At 48.7% G+C, this 20,343-nt stretch overlaps 1 protein-coding gene across 1 annotated transcript; it reads left to right on the forward strand.

Moving 5' to 3' along the window:
• Window positions 1-1,248: 1,248 nt before the first annotated feature.
• On the forward strand, window positions 1,249-19,626 carry NR2E1 (nuclear receptor subfamily 2 group E member 1). Its single transcript, XM_071548860.1, has 10 exons — window positions 1,249-1,979; window positions 6,818-6,963; window positions 7,099-7,101; window positions 7,679-7,763; window positions 8,037-8,272; window positions 9,498-9,644; window positions 14,645-14,741; window positions 15,127-15,276; window positions 15,546-15,651; window positions 18,199-19,626. Exons 1-10 carry the CDS (start codon window positions 1,955-1,957, stop codon window positions 18,359-18,361), a joined length of 1,158 nt encoding a protein of 385 aa, XP_071404961.1. The 5' UTR covers window positions 1,249-1,954; the 3' UTR covers window positions 18,362-19,626.
• The last annotated feature ends 717 nt before the right edge of the window (window positions 19,627-20,343 follow it).

The following is a 20,343-nucleotide window of genomic DNA, read 5'->3' on the forward strand; positions in this document are numbered from 1 at the left end:
GAGCAGAAAGTCACTGGGATTCCAGTGCTGTCCAGAGTCATGCAGCTCTGGAGCACAGGCATGGTATAGGAACATGAGGAATCATCCATAACCTGTGGTAGAAGGATGGAAGGATAAAATAATGAAGTGCAAACGGATGTATGAAGTGAAGTGGGATTAAGGCTGGACACTACTTTTCCCCAGGGTTACAGCCAGCAGAGGGGAAGTCAGTTATTGTACATCAACACCTCACACCAGTGACAGGGTCCAAAAAAGGAGAGACAGAGGGACACCCGAGGGCTTCACAAGCTACTCAGCAACTGCTGCCCCTGCTCTTTAGTGCCGTTGCCTGCCACAGCTTGCATCCGCAGGAGAGATAGAGTCTCTCTCCTCCCCAGATGCTCACCTCTCACCATCCTTGAACTGCTCTACTAGGTCCCACCTCGCAGCGGTTCCCACAGGAATGGGAGTGCTCGACAGCCTCTCGGTGAAACTGGAGCAGCTGAGTTGGGAAAGGGTCCCGCCTCTGGCCCCTCGACGCCTCGCTGCACCCCGGCTCTGGCAACATTGCTGGGACACTCGGAGGCGGCGGGATGCTGAGGCACGGCGAGGTCGGCGGTGTCTGGGAGTCGGAGCAGCCTTAAGAGGCAAAGGCGGGCTCCTTGCACGGCCGCCGTGCAACAAGTCCCAGAGCCGGGGAGCGGCAGCTGCCGCCCGGGTCGCCTTGCACCCCGCGCCGTGCGCCGGCCCCACTCCCCCGCTGCCAGCCTCCGGCTCCCGCGGCAGCACGGACGGCCGGCGGGAAGGCTGGAGGCTCGGGCCGGCCTGGCCCGGCCCAGCTCGCAGCCCGGGCCCCACTGGCTGCCAGCACAGCCATGCCCAGGCAGGGGCAAGGGCAAGGGCAGGGGCGAACCGCAGGCGGGCTCCACGGGAAAATGCGGAAGAAACGGGATCTTGATCCGTTCTTTCTGCTTTCCCTTTTGTCTCTTCTTTTTTTCTTCTCTTTTTTCCTTTCTTTTTTTTTTTTTTTGGGTGGGGGGTGGGGTGCCGGCGGTGCTGGTGAAGTTGTCCATTTTTATGACAGTGAGGGCACAAGGCGAGTGAGGAGGCGGAATCGTCTCGGCGGCCGCTGCATTTGTGTGGAAGCCGCTCGGGGGTTCATTAATATCATTAGCATTTAACCCCCTCGCTGCCCCCTCCCCTTGCCAGCGCGGGGTGACGTCACACGGCAGCAGGAGTTGGGGGGAAAGCGAGGGAAGCTCAGTGGGCAAGGGGCGTCCCTCTCCCCTCCCCGCCGCTGCCTGTCACAGCCTCTCTGCCGATATTATAGGGGCCGAAGCCTGGAGCTCAAAGCGCGAAGTCAGACAGTGTAATGAACTTCTGGAAACCTTTCCCTTTTTATACCATTCAGTTTCTGAGAGGCAGAGACTGCCTCCTCTGACGCCTTTTCCCCCCTTCCATTATTTTTCCAGGCTCTGATCTCCTTGCTCGCTGCACCGAGGCGCTCGGCGCAGAGCCCCGCTCCCCATCCTACCTTCTCTTTCGCCTCATTGTTGTCCTGCCTGCAGTGGCTCTCGCTTGCCTTCCAAGAGCGCGGTGGCGAGCACAGTCGCACCCCCTGCACCCTCCCGGGGTCCCGAGAGCATCTGCTCGCAGGGGGGCAGCGAGAGACAGCCGACTTTGGGCCACTTTGCTTTTTTAATCGGTTTTCTATTTTCTTTTTTTTTTTTTCATTTTGCTCCACTTTTTTTTTTTCCTTTGTCGCGTCCCCGCAGAGTGTCCCCGTCCCTCGGGAGAACATCGCTGGGGAGCGGGGCAGCGGCGAGGATGTGCGAGCCCCCGCGGCGGAGCCAGGAGTGAGCGCCCCAAGGGAGGCACCTGCCCCGCGGAGCAGGGGGGCCCCGGGGGGGCCACATCGCCTCGCCCCGGCGCCGACACTTCACCCCGAGTTTAACGATTCCCGAGGGCTTCGAGCATGAGCAAGCCGGCGGGATCAACAAGTGGGTAATAACGCGGTGGAGACTTCACCCAGCCTTTCCGAGGCCGGCTGCAGCCTGGCCTGGGGGGCGGGAGGTGGAGGGGAGGGAGAGGAAGGGGAGGGGGGGTTGTGGCTTGGGTTTACATCCCCCCCCTCCGCTACCCCCGCCCAACTGAAAAAGAAGTGTTTATTTCCAACCGGAGTGGCAACGAATATATAGGCTCGGAGTTGCCCCGCTGGAGTTTGGGCCCGGGGTTTCACAAAAAGCCCTTTTCAGCTGTGTGCCCTGGCTTTTCGCGTCGGGGACCCGGGGCAGAAGCCAGTGGGCTGCGATCCATGGGAAGGCTCCGCCGGCGGCGCGGAGGGGGCTGGTCCCGCCGGGGCGCGGGCGGCCGTGTGCGGGTCTCCGGTATTGGGGCGGAAGAACGAAGGTTTAGGTTTAAAAGGCATTACGGCGTTGAAAAGTGCTGCTTTTCTCACGGACTTTATGCAACCTTCTGCGACATAATTTCTTTTTAAGAGTTTCAAACTCCGGTCACTCAATTACACGGAATCGCGTAAGCAATTCAGTTGAAGGAGGATTTAAATACAATACTTTGCACACCATTCCCAGTTACAACAAATAATCCTGCAACGAGGAAAGCAGAAACAACTTAAAAGTCACATTTTCCTTAATCCTAAATCCATGCACCTCATAACTGGAGAATTTAAAGCATGACTAACCGCTCTTACAGAATGGCTCAATCCGTATAATCCCAATGGGACTTTCGGAGTTTGTAATATGGATGGAGTCAGTAACAAAGGGGGGGAAAAATACCCAATCCAATTTAATGTCTGACAAGTGATGGATAGGACAGCTATTTCCTCTACGGTCCGACGAGCTCCCGGGGCTGCGGAGCGCCGGAAAAAGGGAGTCAGACCCTTGAGGAACCCGCCGCGGTACCTGCCACCGGCCGCCCCGAGTCAGCCCTGCGGCCTTCTCCTCGCCGCTGCCCTCCATTATTTTGACCCGGGTCCGCCCTTTGTCCGCGGGGGCCGGGAAGCCGGGGAGGAGGGCGGGGGGCGCGTCAGCGGGGCCGGCAGGTAGTCGGGAGTCGCGGCGCGGAGGTCGCGCGTGGAGGAGGCGGGCGGCGCGGAGACCCCGGCGCTGCGGCCGAGCAGCCGCGGTTTCGGCGGGGGTTTGGTTTGTCTTCTTGCTCCGTGGGGCTCAGTGCGGCATCTTTCCGTGCCAGCCCCCGGAGGGGAAGAAGGAAAAAAATGTGTAGTCGAGGTGCTAAGGTACTAACTGGCGGAGAGGAAGCGGGCAGAGGCCAAACACCTGCGGTGGAGGGGGACTGGTTCCACCCGACTGCACTGCACAGTCTGCTCGGGAAGCGCGAGGCAGCTGGAGAGGGATCGGGCCCGTGAGCAGCTGAGCCGACACGTTGTCGGGGCTCCTGGCAGGCTTCGGAGTGCCGGGGAAGGGGCAGGAAGGACCGAGGAGCCTCATCTCCAAAAGACGTTGAAGCTTCTGCCGGAGACATTTTGCGGAGGAGAAAATCCGCCAGGCTGGACTGCGCCTCCAGCCGCACGGTGCTCGGCGACCCTGGGCCACCGCCGCCGCTTTCACCGCTTGATGACCCCCTGGTCCCCGGGGACCTCCCGAAACGGACCCCCAGGCCCGACTGGGCCAAGCCCCACGTGGATGAGGACACGCGTGGTCTGCTCAGGGCCGGGGCCCGAGCCCAGCCGGCCTTGGCAGCTCATGCAAAACCTGACCAGTTGTCCCGCGGCCTGGGCGCCCATCCTGAGGGTTCTGGGGCCTCCGGGGCAAGGGGGCTGCGTACTGGCTTTTCTGCCCGCCGGTGGGCGCCTAGAGATGTCAGCTGCGATGTCTGCCTGGGTGGTAACAAGACCCCATCCCGCCGTCCCCGGGGCCCAGACTAACTTCTTTCAACAGCCTCTGATGGTAATTACAGTAATCGGGGCTGCCATATATCCTTTAAGCAATTATGACACAAAAAAAAGCCCCCAAGTACCCCCTGTTGTGGGATGTTCAAAACGGTTTCCCCGCTGAACAGAAATCCCATTTTCTTAGTGCTAAAACTTCTGAGACGAAGCGGTACCTCGGGGAACTGGAGTGATTTTAAACAGAGTTAATCAGTTATCTCATGACCCCGTGTCAAGCTTACATTTTTCCCTTCCCACCCCCCTCGCGCTAACTCTTACTCGTCTGCTTATTTCATATTTTGCCTGGCCTAAAATTTTCTCATAACAGCCCCTGCGGAGCAGGGATGGGGGTTTGGGGAAGGGGGGCGCGCAGAGCGCGGCCGGGGCTGCGAGCGGGCGGCGGGACCGGCGGCCCCGCAGCTGTGCGAAGCGGGGGGCTCCAGCCGTTACCTCCGCCGTGTCACCTCTCCCCGTCCTCCGCCTCGTCAAAGCCCACGGGGCTGAACGGACCGGCCGCGCCACTCCGGCGGCTGGAAACGTGGTTACGTGGATTTGGCGATGTGGTCCAGGTGCTCGGGTTTTATAGACGGAATATGTGGGCGTGTAAAGAATATATGGACAATATGTTTACATGCATGGTGTGGATATGTACCTATATAATAGATAGGATTTTTTCAAAACAGCTCCCAAACCTAAAATCCGTCTGGAAAAAAACTATTTTGGAAAACTAACCCAAGTTTCTTTCCTCTCCACCGCCCAGCTGCAGCGCTGACGGAGCCGAGCTGGCTGCTCGGCACCGCAGGCCGGCGGGGGAACAGGGGACCCTCGTGGCTGCCCGATGCTCCCGGGGGGACGGCGGTCCCACGGCAGGCCCGGGTGCGCGGCCGTGGGTGGGGCCCACTGCCAAGGGAAGGGAAACGGAGCGGTGTCCCGGCGCCGGGAGCGGCGTTGGACCGGGGTGCGCGGGGGCAGCGCGGCAGTGCCGGGATCCGCACCGGGATGCACCACTGCTGCACGTACAGCTTCAGTGTCTCTCCCCCCACCCCCAGCCTGCCCCTCCTCCTCCTTTGTGTGCGTGCGTGTGGACCCTCTCTCTCCCCGTGGATGCTAAGAATTGGAGAGGGAAGTCGAGCGCTTTCCCCGTTGGCATTGTGCGATATCCGAATTCCCATGCTACACTTTTTGACGGGTCACTGGTGCCCCAATAGGCAGGTGGCAAGGAGGGCTTGTAATTACACACTCCCAGAAACGGTGTCTTGGCCTCAGCCCTCCTCACGGGCGCCTACCTGCAGCTCCAAAGCCGCAGTTTGTTCTCAGGCAGTGGGGCGGGGGGGTTGGCATCCTTCATCTGCGCTCCTTATTAATTGCGTGAAAGTTTTCTATTCTTTAACCTCTCTCCCTCCCTCCCACCTTCCCTCCCTCCGCCACCCCTCCCTCTCGCAGTCCCTAACCTAATCCCCGTCCCTCTCACCGTGTTGTGTATAGCAGCTGTCGTGTTTCATTTAGGGGAGAAGCTGGCAGCTTGTGCTCATTGGAGGCAGTCAAACGAGTTTCAATGGGCAAAATCATTAAGTTAACACTTTATCTAATGTCCCTATTGTCTGCCAGCAGGCATTGTCTTAGAGCCTTAGCGTAGACATGTCTGAAAGTATCTCGGGCTCCTAAATTCTCTAGGGAGCGAGAGGAGCCCCTGCGGCCTGTTTCCATTGCCCCTCTCCCGCCCCCCAGCATCGCTCCGCACCACTCTGCACGCTGCCTCTTCCCCCCCGCCCCCCAGTCTTCATCCTCTCTCCTTGTAGCCGAGGCACTCCTCGAACTACTTCCAAACAAAGACAGTGGTCCTGAGAGTTCTTCATTGGAGTTTGGAGAAGAGAAGGGAAGAGAAGAGAGAGAGAAGAGAAGAGAAGAGAAGAGAAGAGAAGAGAAGAGAAGAGAAGAGAAGAGAAGAGAGAGAAGAGAAGAGAAGAGAAGAGAAGAGAAGAGAAGAGAAGAGAAGAGAAGAGAAGAGAAGAGAAGAGAAGAGAAGAGAAGAGAAGAGAAGAGAAGAGAAGAGAAGAGAAGAGAAGAGAAGAGAAAAAGAGGAAAAAGGATAAAGAGAAAAAATATAAAGAAAAAATAAAGAAAAAGAAAACAAACAAGCAAAAAAAAAAAGAATTTAGAAGAAATAAGCCGTAGAAGAAAGGCAGAAGCCGAGAGGTGTTTTAGTAGGTTTCTCGAACTGGGCTGCAATAGTCTGTAGGAGTTTTTACATGCCCCTCAGAACATTAGCAATTCTAGTCAAAGCCGATGCGAAAGCAGCGCCCGGCGGAGCAGGGGCTGCGGAGAGGCGGGGCGGAGGGGCGCTGCCCGCCCCCCTAGACTCCCACCCAAGCTCTCCCGAAGACTCCGCTCACAAAAACGAGGCAGAAAGTTTGGTGCATGTTTTGGGGTGAAGAAAACGTCACGCCTTCTCCGCGGCAGAAACCAGCTCCCTTTCGCCGCGGTTGCTACGAGGAAGAGGAGGTTACTTGACTTCCCGGGCATTTTAGTTTGTTGTGGTTTAATTCTGTGCCTCCGACTCCTGACTGCTCTCCTGCCCAAGGAAAGTGCCGGCCTCTGTTTGCCGAGCTCCAGAAAGCGAGGGAAACACTCGCCCCAACCCCCCCTAATTTCCTCCCCGCCCCCCTCATCCTCACTTCTAGCGGGCAAGTCTGCTGCTCCCGCTGCTGTAATCTTCCCTTCCAAAATGGGTCTTGGCGATTATAGCAGATCCAAATAAACGTAGCGGGGCATGAATAATGCTCATTGTAGAAAACTGACACTTGCTCAAGGAAAAGAAAGTTGGCTATAAAATCACTTCATTATTTGCTTGTACTGCGGCTCTGGGGCTAATCCCTCCGGAGGTCAGACTGCTGAGCGCTCTCTTCCCCTCTTCCCCTTCTCTGCTTTCAGGTCGCATCTTAGACATCCCTTGTAAAGTGTGTGGGGACCGCAGCTCCGGGAAGCACTATGGGGTTTACGCCTGCGATGGGTGCTCGGGATTTTTCAAGAGGAGCATCAGAAGGAATAGGACCTATGTTTGCAAATCAGGAAATCAGGTACCAGCTGCAGCGCATCCCCCTCACCGCCTGCACCCAGAATTTCCCCAGGGGCCCGCATTGCCCTCCCCTCTCCAACAGAGACACCCGCTGCAGTAAGACGCACAGCCACGCAGTCTCACCCTCCCTTCGCAGGGTGTGCCGGGCCGAGACCGGGTCGCTGGATGTCCCAGCCCGCCTCACCCCCGGCACGTCTCCCCCGCTCCGGCCCACCGGAGAGGCCGGGGGGGACGCGCAGGGAGGACAAGGGATGAGGAGGTGGGGAGGGCACAGTCAGCACACCGTCTCGTTCTGGGAGGACAGAGAGGGGCAGCTTCCCACAAGCCTCAATACATGGCCGGGAGACGAACAGCCATGGGTTTACACGCCGGCGTGTCGCGCCCGCGCCTGGGTGGAGCTAGTCCCGCTTTTCCTCTTCCCGCTCTGTCCGCGCTCCTTTCCACCCCCGGCGCGTCCCCACGGGGACGTGGGGCCGGGAACCCGGAGTGGGGGCTTGGGGCACCGGGGCGGCCAGAGGAGGCGGCGCCGCCGTCGCTGTCTCGGGTGCTGAAGGCGGCCCAGCCCGCCCTGTCCCGGGACCGAGCACCCGGCCCAGCCCGGCCCGGCCCGACGCACCGAAGGGCGGCCCCTCCGTGCCTCCCACGGCCGCCAGAAGGGTGTCGGGGTGGGCGCGCTGCTGTGCCCGGCCCGACGGCTTGGCTGTGTTTGCAGGGAGGGCTGTCCGGTGGACAAGACGCACAGGAACCAGTGCCGAGCCTGCCGGCTGAAGAAGTGCTTGGAGGTCAACATGAACAAAGATGGTACCTGCTCCTCCTCTCCCGGGCCCGGGGTGGCGGGGCAGCAGGAGGGAGATGCTCTGGACTGTGGAGCGCTGTGTCACTCTGGTGTCTCCTTGACTCGGCCCCTAACGACCCCTTGGCCTCGGACATTTGTCCCCAGATAGCCCTTGGGCAAGGGGCACGGGGCTGGCCCCAGAAAACTGCAGGGAGGGAGGGAGGCCCAGCCAAGCAGTGCGGCGTACCCAGTGCAGAACCCCCTGGTGACCCCCTCGCCTCTCCTTGGTGCACCCACAGCAGTGCAGCACGAGCGAGGCCCCCGGACGTCGACGATACGGAAGCAGGTTGCCCTCTACTTCCGCGGGCACAAGGAGGAGAGCAGCGGCACTCCACACTTCCCCACGGCTGCCCTGCCAGCACCCGCCTTCTTCACTGCCGTCTCCCAGCTGGAGCCCCACGGCCTGGAGCTGGCCGCCGTCACTGGCACCCCAGAGAGACAGGCTTTGGTGGGCCTGGCACAGCCCACCCCAAAGGTCAGCCACTGCCCTGACCCCAGATCTCACTGCCAGAGTGCCTTCAACCTGTCAGCTCCTTCCTGTCTCTGGGGCAGACATGGCAAACAGCAAAGCTTGAGGCTTTGTGGGTTGTGCTGGGGACTTTTGTTACATCCCTAAAAGTTCTGAAAATATGAGGTGCAAGGGATGAGAGGCCACCTGCAGAAGGGGTATGCAGCAGAACTGATGGATAACCTGCTCCATACAAACCCTGTCTCTCTTACATTCATGCCTACAGAAGTGCTCCTCCTGCCAGGAGCCCATCCATTAAGTCAGTTTTAAACCTTGTTTCACAAGGAATGCAAACACTGCATTTTCTTCAGCAAAATTCCCATCTCCATGGTGGTATAGTCCAGAAAGTACCATGTGTACTGACCAAAGCCTGCAGCTTATCCGCACAGACACAAACCCCAAACTTAGCTGAGCTGGCTCTGCATTTGTTGGTTGAGACACTTCCTAAGCAGCCCAGGAGAAGCACTGCTGTGGCCTCAACTGCACAGGAATTAGCTGTGAGGTGATGTTTCTCACTACCCCATTTGCAATGGTATTTTGCATATTCATAGTATCTAGAAAATCACAGAAGAGACTGCTTAAATAGTTCTGCATATTCAGAGTTCATAGCTTGGCAGAACCCATCATGAACGTGGTCACAATAAATAGTTTTACATGGTACCTTTGGAAAATGCAGAATCAGAAATCACTGGCAAGAAAATGTAGCACACACTTGAAAACACAACTCCATTCCAACCCGACACAGCCTTTAGATAATTAAGCTTAGCTCTATGCATCTACTTACAACCTGCTGCAGTCACGGAGCAAGATGAAAGTTAAGGCTGAGCAGGGCTGGAATGGTAAATCAGCTTCTGAAGCAAGGTTAGAACTCACAAATTCTTAATCAAATTTGTATTCTTCTAACTCTGCTATCAGAGGTGTTACTGTTATGTAAGGAGTAAAGGATGACACTGTTTTGATACATTTCTTTCCCCTGATGTAATAATTTCATTTTCCCTCCAAACTGTTTCTGTAGTACAGCTCATCCATGCGGATAAGCAGCAGGGAGCAGTTCAGAGTGAACCCACTGCAAGCAATGCCCTCTGCTTGCAGAATAGGAGAGTGCACACAGAATGGCAGCTGTAGGGGAGAGGAAGATGAGGTTGCCTTAGTGACACTATATGAAGTTGCTTTATTTTCTTTTTGATATTAGTACCCACATGAAGTCAACAGTACCCCTATGTACCTCTACGAAGTGGCCACTGAATCCGTTTGTGAGTCAGCAGCCAGACTTCTGTTCATGAGCATCAAGTGGGCCAAGAGTGTCCCAGCCTTCTCCACCTTGTCCTTACAAGACCAGGTAAGACACCTGCAGTGGGAACAGCACCAGCCTGGTCTGCCTGTTAAAGGCTTGGGCCTCAGAATGGGTCCTGAACTTCCAGTTCTAGACCTTGAAATCTATGATGGACTTTCACAGTTCTAAATCACAGTGGAGTTTTGGTCTGTCTCTGAAAAACAGGCAGTGATTTAGAAACTATTTTCCTCCAAATTTTATTTCATGAAGCAAGTAAAAATCAAACCAGAAAAAGAATAAAGTGAATATTATGGGAGGACAACCAGGCTGCAGACCAAGTTTAGCATGCCAAACCTTTTTGTCAACTTGTGGGACAACTTTTCCCTCCATGAAATGGGGAATAGCATCTTACTTTGCTGTATTGGGATGAGAAATGAGTAGATAAGCATATAGCCTCAGGATATGACTGAGATGGTTTCTGACAATACTTTCTCCTCCTTCCCCCCCACCTGCTCTACCACCTTCTCTTTCTCCTTTTCCTCCTCCTCTCCTCTGAACTGTTCACATAGCCAACATTTTTTCCTTATTCACCTTGGCTTCAGTGAACTTAAAATTACATCAATATGGTGGAAGCAGTATTTGGCCAGCGCCCAATATTTTTCACCATTAATTAAAATCTTCCCTAATGTGTTTTGTTTTCCTCTATGACAATTAGCCTTTGCCTCAAGTAAACCATATGTAAGCCATACAAGATGAAGCAGTTTCTTAATGACTTGATTCTTGATGAGGACTCAATGTGCTTTGTATAATGCATCAATTTTTAAAAAAGTAATCACATAATTATAGAATGGAAGGGTGGAAACTTACACAAAGCCCCAATCATAAAAGACATCTAATACTTTGATATGATTGAGCTAATTTACCAAAATGGTAACTAGAAAAATTGTGCCTTAGATGTTGCATAGCAGTCATCCTGGAAACTACTTCCTTTCCACGGATGCACATTGCAAGTGTTGCAGATTATATGCAAATATGCATTTTGAACTAAAAAAAAAATAAATTCTTAGGAAACCAATCGTGTTTTCTACCTAAAGGCAAATCATGGTCATCACAACATGATATAATGCTAAGGTATATAAAAATGTTCCTTTCTGGTACCAAACCCATGTTTTGAAATTTTTATCCTGAAATTACACAAAAGGGAATGCTGCTCAGCCCCAGCTGCAGTCTTGCTATGCAGTGAGGATGAAGGAAGCAATGAGAGAAGGCCCAGGAGGTCACACACAGTGTTAGGAAGACAACAATCCCAGTGCAGATGCTGCTTTCTAATCGTGTCTTCTGCTGGCACTACTCCCGTGGAGCACCAGGTCTGTCACATCAAGCAACCAAAGAAACAGACTCAAGTGTCAGGGACACGAAGCAGATGTGGTGCTCCAGCATCCGCTCCAGGATGCAAGTGGAGACTGGGTCCATCTCTAGATCAGTGATGTCCACAGGAGGCTCCCCAGGCAAAGGCTTTATTTGATATGATATGGAGGTATTTCCCTATGCATCTTTGTTAGTGTGCAGAGGAGGGGGCAGCAGGATGTGGGAGCAAGGGAAGTCTCCATTGCACATGACCAAGCATGCCTCCAACAGCAAGGGCTGCCCATCTACCATAGATACCACAGTGCTCCTGTTAAATAATGCACTATCTCTTTCACTTTCATACCAGGGACTAATGTTAGTGAATTACATATTAAATCCCAGCCTTTCCTTAACATCATCTTGACTTGCTGTACTAGTTGCAAGTCAGTTTCCTCAAAACTCAAAGGGGCTCAGCCCTAAAGCTTTGACTTGCACATCTTTCTGCATGATTCCCCTGTCATATTTAGGAGAGCTGGAGAAGAAATAACTCTGATTTTAATCACCTTATTTCATGAATAATCATACAGTTGATTTTTATAACAGTGCTATTGCATTATTTAATTTGACAATGGCCCAGCTGTAAATGTCTGAATTTTTCTTTTTGTATCCCTGACATCTGCCTGAGGGGACTCTAAAATCTTCCTGAATTTTGATTTTTTTTGTTCCCTTCTAAAAAAGCAAGTGCATTGTGATTTCAGGACTCTGAGACAGTTTCATCTTGAAGTCAAGGAAATAAATTTGCTGATAAAACACAAATCTGAGGATTGCTGAGTCACTTACCCTTGGTAACAGTGAGGATGTATCCCTTCCCTAGAGCCATGCAGATAAATCCATCATGAAATGGAAGTCACACAACAAAAAACACCATACTTGTAGTTCTGCCAGCCTGCACATCTGTCCACTTGGTCTGTGAGACAAATTGGCCCAAAGCAGGTCACCAACAAAAGGTCACACAAAGGATGGGATTGATTAAGAAGCAAAACCCAGTCCTTCAGAAAGCCTGGTATTTGTTATTTCTTTGAAGAAGGAGTGCTGAGTATGACTTCAGCATGAATTCTTTTAATTGGTGGTTTTACAGACTTATGCACAGGCATGAAGAAAGCTTTAGCTATTGGAATAGTCTCTTATTTCTAAAGTCTTCTGACTTTAAAGACTTAGTGGGAAAGAACATATGAAATTGATATCTTCCAGGAACCACCATTCATTACCATTGTATCTGCATGAATGAATGACAAAAAAGTTTAACAAAAGCAAATGAAAGGCTGGTGAATCATTTCCTATGTCATACAGAAACCTGCACATCCATCAGGCAGGATTATCCAGAGGAAGGGCTGGGTTTGCAGGCTGCAGTTGTTAGGAGACTTAAGAGCACGTGCATCTGCTCTCAGAACAGAGCTGAGACAGGCACTACACTATAACAAAACACCCCTTCCTCCACATTGCAAAAAATAATCTGGGCAGGATTTTGTACTGTAAAATCAAATGTAAGTATTTCAGACAGTAACTGTGTGCAAACAGTGACAGAAATACCTTTCTGTCACAATTTCCTTAGGTTATGTAGAAGTTCTGCAAAGCACATAGCACAAAAAGGCACAAAATGGACAGTGACAAGTTGAGAGCAGAGATTGTGGGAGCTCTTCCTTCCTATTCAGATCAGAACAGGGTGGTTTAAAACTTATAATCACACAGTGGATCAGGCTGGGAGGTACCACAGTGGGTCATCTGGTCCAACCTCCCTGCTCAAGCAGGGTCATCCTTGAGCATACAGCATGTGACTGGGTCCAGGCAGTTCTTGAGTATCTCCAATGAAGGAGACTCCACAACCTCCCTGAGCAACCTGCTCCAGTGCTTGATCATCCACACAGTAAAGAAGTTTTTCCTCATAGTCAGTGGAACTTCCTGTGCATCAGTTTCTGACTGTTGCCTCTTGTCCTCTGGATTGGCAACAAATAAGCCTGTCCTGAACAGCAATACTGTTTAGAATTCGCACATCAATGAAGGATTCACTTTTACTGATGCTTTCTGTATCGCCTATTACTTACACATACTTGATTTCAAGGAAATCATCATTAATTTGCTACATCTTTTCTTACTTTGTTCTTCCTTACAGACTCTTTATAGACTTAAAATACCCACCTTCCTATTTTCCTACAAAGCTAAGCTGTTGATACTTTCAAGGACCATAGCAACTTTAATGCTAGTAGTTTTGGGTGGTTTGGTTTGGGTTTTTTTGCTGTATGAGTTTTGGAAAATCTGTTTTCAATGCATGGAGCCACCAGAAGATCCCTCCCTACTCCACTATAGTTTTCACCCCTCCAAATCTTAGCCTGGAGAAGAGGAGGCTCAGAGGTGACCTCATCACTGTCTACAACTACCTGAAAGGAAGTTCTAGCCAGGTGGGGGTTGGTCTCTTCTCCCAGACACTCAGCAATAGGACGAGGGGGCACGGGCTCAAGCTCTGCCAGGGGAAATTTAAGTTGGAGATCAGAAAAAAATTCTTTCCAGAGAGAGTAATCAGGCATTGGAATGGGCTGCCCAGAGAGGTGGTGGATTCACCATCCCTGGAGATTTTTAAACTGAGATTGGCTGTGGCCCTGAGTGCCATGAGCTGGTAAATGGACTGGAGTTGGACCAAGGGTTGGACTTGATGATCTCGGAGGTCTTTTCCAACCCAATCGATTCTATGATTCTATGATATCTCTCCCACCCTATTGTGGGGCATGGGATCCCAGCAATATGGATGCACCACAACATGCCCTTTAGGCCATGAACTTCAGCTGAACTGAGGGTCCTCCAAACACGTCTTAAGAGTTGGTCTGGGCTAAAAATTCATAGATGCCCTCAAGAGTAAACATGCCTGTTCTGGCTTTGCCAGTCTGCATTTTCAGAAGTCTTGTCTCCTCTTCAGATGCACCACTGACTCTTCATGGAAATCAAAAGCATTGCCTGCAAGCAGAGGCACACAATGTGCAAAGATTGCAGAGAATTCGCAACACTGTCAGCATAGGTGTCTGGATGTTCACATGTCTGAAAGGAAACAGTTCTTAGTGCTTGGAATTTCTGAGTGATTTTAAGGAAAAAGCAGGAAAACAGGTGACATATGTGTCCAGATGATGCGTTTGACAAGAACTTGCTTTTTAAGAAAGGGCTTGTAAGATACGTATGTGCTCTAAAGCAGTGCTCCCTACACTGATGTAGGATGTTGTCCAGGCTTTTCTTCACAAATTATGCCTTCCCAGGGAAGGAGCATAATCCCTAGAGAGCAAGAGGAAAGCACTCATTCAACCTGTCCTAGAACAGTTATATGTGCTGAGGGAGAGAAGCAGAGAGCCCATACTGTGCTAAGAAACACAGGCAAGTGTGTTCAGGTTGTGAGCAAACTCTCTGGGGAAGGAGTTTCACTTTCCTTTCTCCTCCTCCCTTTTGGTCCACACAACATGGTGCACAGTAAGCCAACCCTCAGTATTTTTCTACAATGCATAGACTTATTTCTAGACACCTTCTCCAAAAGCTAAGAGAAGAGCTAATGAATGCTGTGGGGGAAATACCATGACAGGCATTTAAAGTAGTTTTTAAAATAACAGAAATTTACATATTTAAATTGTTTATAAATCTATAAATTATACACTATGTTATATTGTACATCTATTGTATGACAGCTGATGCTTTTGGAAGATGCTTGGAGAGAACTGTTTGTTCTAGGAATAGCACAATGGGCCATTCCAGTTGATGCTAACACTCTACTGGCTGTATCTGGTAAGAATTGCACAATTTAATGACTTTGTTACAAAAATTACCATAAAAATACATTACTGAAAAAAGAACAACATGTAAAGAATAACAAATTCCTACTGAACAATAGAGCATACCTGTCATTTATAAATCTATATTTAAATGCAAATAATGTTGTTTTGTTGTATTCATGACCGCTTGCATTGTCATTTAAATGCAAATTACTGTGTTTGTTATCATCCAAGAGAAGATTTTATATTAACTTTCATACAATATAGTCAGTTTACATGGAACCAGATAGACAAGAGTGACAATTGAGTGGATATTGATACAGAGGATTTTGCCTGAAATCAATATAAAATAAAGGAAATGCCTTTAATATTATTTAATTCATCTGTTTCTGTTTCAGGCATGAACAGTGACAATACAGATTCTCAGAAGCTGAATAAAATTATTTCAGAAATACAGGCTTTACAGGAGGTTGTGGCCAGGTTTAGACAACTCCGGCTAGATGCTACTGAATTTGCCTGTCTCAAATGCATCGTCACTTTCAAAGCTGGTAAGCGGAAGAAATCTCTTGCTTGTCTGTCTCATAACTATGAGGTTGCTACTTTAAAGAAAAATAAGACGTTTTAAACCAGATACAGCTTTGCATCACCCAACAGGTTTCCCAGTATCAAATTCCAGTAGTCAGTGCTGCATTTTGAAAGGCTGTCAGTGGAGTGCTAGGAAACTAATCGGAACATTCAATTTCCATTGATAGCACTAGCTGAACTGTTTTGACCCACCCAAGAGTCAAGCTGAACTAGTAACTGATCTGCTTTCCAGTGCCCACACACAGTGGTTCTGAACTGAGGAGTTTCCGAAATGCTGCTGCCATAGCAGCCCTTCAAGATGAAGCCCAGCTCACTCTGAACAGCTACATTCATACCAGGTGAGTGCTGTCTTCTCTCAATACTTCTGGGCAGGTGTGTGGGGGGAAATCCTATTCACTGTACTGAAGGTGGCATTTGCACTGCCTGAAATGGGGACTGAGCTGCTACAGCAAGTATTGACTGGCTGTCAGCCTGCTGGGATTTGGCATTTCCTGATGGAACAGAACCATAGAACATGTTGGAAAATACCCTTCAAATCATCCAGTTCAATCATTAACTTAATGCTGCCAAGTACACCATTAAACCATGCCCCCAACTGCCACGTCTATATACCTTTTAAATAGCTTCACAGATAGTGACTCTACCACTTCCCTGTGCAGTTTGTTGCAATGCTTGATAATCCTTTGGGGGAGGAGATTTTTCCTAATATTCAATCTAAACTTCCCCTGGTGCAACTTGAGGCTGTTTTCCCTTGTCCTATCGCCTGCTGTTTGGGAGAAGAGACCTAAACACATCTCACTACAACTTCCTTTCAAGTAGACTGATAAGGTCTGCCCTGAGCCTCCTTTTCTTCAGACTAACCCAAACCAGCCCCCTCAGCTGTTGCTCAGAGGATTTGTGCTCTAGACCCTTCACCAGCTTTGTCACTTTTCTTTGGGTGCGCTCCAGCACCTCAATGTATTTAAACAAGTGGAAAAGTGCTAATAGGAGAGATCTTCCCCTGGGAAGCCATACGTGCTGCGGAAAACTTTACAGTTCAGAGAGCTAAATTTTCCTCTACACTTTATCCAATTAAACAGCACTGAAAGTGATGCTCAGAAGATCACATCTCAGACCAGTATGAGTGCTCTTCCCCCATTTTGCAGACACAGAAATTGGACACAAGGAACTTACATGTCTGCACTCAGGTTGAAATGAAAAATCCAGAACTTGTGCTTCCCATAATGGTGCTGCAGCAGAGTGATGAGAATCACTTTCTGGGAAGAAAATATTCCCTTTGTCTCATTCAAGACAAATCCCATAGGATACAGAAATCTTACAACCTGCTGTAAAAGCTGTAGCTGTCATTCCACAAAGTATACAAGGGAACCCAGAAAATGTGCAAAGTACAACCCCAAACTCTAGAACAGCTGGCTGGGAACAGATCAGTTGCCTCCTACTATGGACCATTTCAGAGTGGAGTGACAGGGTAGAAGCCTAAAGATGTTACCTAAAATTTTCTGCAATGCTGTCCTGGTTGGTTCAGGGCTCCCAGGGAGGGTTGTCACAGGGCTTGTAAAGTCCACACCTGGGTCCTTTAGCTGCAGTGGAGGTCCATGGGACTAGAAGAGTGGGAGATGAAGCACCAAAAAAGAAACTTTTATACCATCTTTTCCTTCTGGAACTCTGAATTGCTGCCATAATAGCTCTGTCAGGAAGAAGTCCACTCCGTATCAGAGATTAGATGGCAGCAGTCTCTGAAACACTTCTATTAGTCTAAAGGGAATGGTCTGCAGATGGGAGTATATATGCAAATTCCATCCAGTTACGGCTGCTTCAGAGAGAAAGGAATAATCTCTACGTAGCAGCCTCTTCCTGCTCTTAGGGAAGCCTTTTCCAGGAAGATTATTTCCTAGAGACTGAGACAGGGCCTGTTGGAGTGAGAAGCCAGGGATGAATACATAGCCACTGTTTCCACTCCACACATGGCAACTTTTCTGCTGCATTTCTGTGTTGCTGGAAGTATTAAGCTACTGGGCTAAAAAGTATCTAGTGTAAAATACACTCTTTCACAAGGGCAAAACTGCAGACTACTGACAGGACTGTCACTGACTTGACTGGGAGAGGGTTTTCACCTTGTGTTTCATCCTTAGGCTTGAATTTACCTTCCTGCCAGGGTTACAGCAGTATCAGCCCTTTGACCTCGGTGGAGTCAACAGGATGAAAGGGAGGGCAGTCTGGAGAAGCAGGATATTTCTCCAAATGGCCTACTCCTTCTTTTAGGGAGACCACTGTAAGCAGAAGTTTGAGAATCACTGGTGTAAAGTCAGCATAAGCACAGCTAGAATGCACATCCTATGTTGTGTTGGCTTCAGAGGCTGGGAGAAAGGATGGAAAATATCCTATACAAAAACACATTACCTGGGGATAAACAGAGCTTCTTTAACAAAAATTTTCTGTACAAATGTCAATTGGTATTCAATATATATGTCAGCAAAAAGGGGGGCAAGTGATTACCATGACAATCCAGCTAGGTTTAAGCTGCACTTTAAATGACAGGGTAGTTATTACAGGTCAAGCTCTTCTCTGCATTACATTGAAAACATAGTTGTTGTATGAGGGATAAATCAGAGCAGATCCAGTCTTTGTATTGCTACTGCTGTAGGGAAATAAACAAAGGAACTAAACAAAACTCGGAAACCTTGTTCCATATTCTGCTAACTGCCATAGAGATTTCCTTGGAGTCAACCTTCTTGTTCACACAAATACAAAACACAAGGTTTTAGCACAGGTAGCACCACCTGTACAATTTACTGAATATTTGTCCTTTTCTATGAAGTAAAATAGTTCCTCTGAAACAAATACTTAAAAACTTCAATAACGTTCTTTCTCTCTCCGTCTCCTAGGTATCCCACACAACCCTGTCGTTTCGGGAAACTTTTATTGCTTTTACCAGCTTTACGTTCAATTAGTCCATCTACAATAGAAGAAGTGTTTTTCAAAAAGACCATTGGGAATGTACCTATTACAAGACTGCTTTCAGATATGTACAAATCCAGTGACATATAAATTACCTTAAAATAAACAATCAGGATGGACAGTTTGAGAAGAACTTTTATCTATGGAGAATAAGCCTCAACTAACAAAATCTACAGGAAGCATAAGCCTGGGAATGTTTAGCCCTTAAACTCATTGACAAAAAAACACCCCAGTAGATATGATTCTGCTGCTCTGAACAGAGTGATTTAGATCATGAAGAGAATGCTTTGTTCTACAGAAAAAGTGAAAGTGGTTGGAATTTGGCTGCTATTCCTGTTACTACAGGATGGAGGCAATTCAGATGCCAGTCATAGTTAACAAAGACTCTGCTATTCTCCCATTTAACTGGCAGATCTGAGACAAAATGTGAAAGAAGGTACTTTAGTTTGTTCAGTATTTGGAACAGGGTGACCAAACTTGGCTTCTGTTGTAACACAAGATGCGGTGGGCCTTCAGAATTGTTTTGAAAGTACCCTATGTTGGGAAAATGTTTTTAATATGATAGGCAACATTTGAGACCAGGTTACCAAAACATTGCTTCTGCTATAATACATCTTGAAGTGGCCTTCAGAACTGATTAAAAAGTAGCTTATGATGGCAGCTCCATTCTTCCTACAACATGAACTGGTGATCTTTGACGCGGATGTCACAATTTGTTCAGTTAACATCTCAAAGACAGAAGAGCTTTACACACTTCCTCCCCAAACTTCCCTCCTTCTTCTTCCACACACAGACACACATTCACACACACACACCCGAAAAGATGCAAGTCAAGACAGGAAGACTAAAACAGCAAAACCAAATACAATGGAGATGACTGCTTCAGTGACCTACTGGCTGTTCCGTTGGCACAGTGCTGAAACCAAAGGCAACGGTGGCCAAACTCTTTGTCGATGAGATGTGCAGAGAAATGAAATGACTATAAAAAATCAATGGAAGGAATTTTATTTCAAAGAAATAAAGGTTGTTGACTGATACAATGCTAACAATTTCCAAAAGTCTCCAATGCCTTTTTAGAATACTCCAGGTTCTAATTTTGAAGCCTTGTTCACCTATACTCTCTCACACACAAAAATGTTATAAGCTGCTTATTTGATGTATGAAAAATGTAGAAAAAACATTTAAAGATAGCTGCTGTACTTTTCAAAATTTGTTATTAGGAACTAGCACTGAGAAAGATCAGCACTTGGACTATCATAGAATGAGTAAAACTTTTCCTGTACAAAGTGGATTAACCGATTTGTGAAGTTAAAAAGTTGTACTCATTGTATTTACAAAGAATAAAAATATATTGAATTTAAATTACTTTGTGCTGTTCTTTTAATGCTTCTTCAACTGTATCCTACTTAACAGGGAATAGAAATATTCTCTACTAAAATGGATTGCCTTAGATGCTGTGGAGTCTCCACCATCAGAAGTTTAAAAAGCAGATTAGACAAACATTAAAGGAGCAGCTTAGGTGATCATGCCTTGTGAGATTCTGCATAGAGCTGTTTTCTGTAATCTGAATATACACGAGCTGTAAGGTTTCCTTCTCAAGGAGTTGAAATATAGCTTTTTCTAGGACAAAACACTAAGTGCATCAGTGGTCTAACCCAGTATGGGCTTTCTGTTTCATGTTACTTCAGTTTTAACTATCAGTGACTTGTGCAGCTAACAAAGGATGATGAGCACAAAAGTACTGCTTTAATTAAAAAGATTGAAGTTTTATTAAGTTGTCCAATTGGGCAATCACACCAAAGAAAGAAGTAAGCAACTCCCAATCAACAAAAAAAGTTGGCAGTAGGAGAAGGGAAATGTATTGTTCATTTGGCGATGAGTGATGGAAGAGTCATGGCTCCTAAAATGACAGGTAAAAATGTACAGTGCATATTGATGGCTCATTGACTTTGCAGTGTCAAGGAATACAGGTCACCAGTGCAATCCTAGCTCTGTTGGCTTTCAAGCTCAAAATTCTCATGTTTCAGTGGTCAAAGTTTTTACCCCCAACTCTCTTCCATTTGCAGTCTGTT

This window comes from Pithys albifrons, chromosome 2 (genome assembly GCF_047495875.1).
Source record: "Pithys albifrons albifrons isolate INPA30051 chromosome 2, PitAlb_v1, whole genome shotgun sequence".
Lineage (NCBI taxonomy): Eukaryota > Metazoa > Chordata > Aves > Passeriformes > Thamnophilidae > Pithys > Pithys albifrons.

Coding starts and splice junctions, on each gene's coding strand:
- NR2E1 (XM_071548860.1), top strand. CDS start 1,955: ATGAGCAAGCCGGCGGGATCAACAA. Junction 7,764..8,036: donor GGTCAACATGAACAAAGATG/GTACCTGCTCCT, acceptor GTGCACCCACAG/CAGTGCAGCACGAGCGAGGC. Junction 15,652..18,198: donor AACAGCTACATTCATACCAG/GTGAGTGCTGTC, acceptor TCCGTCTCCTAG/GTATCCCACACAACCCTGTC.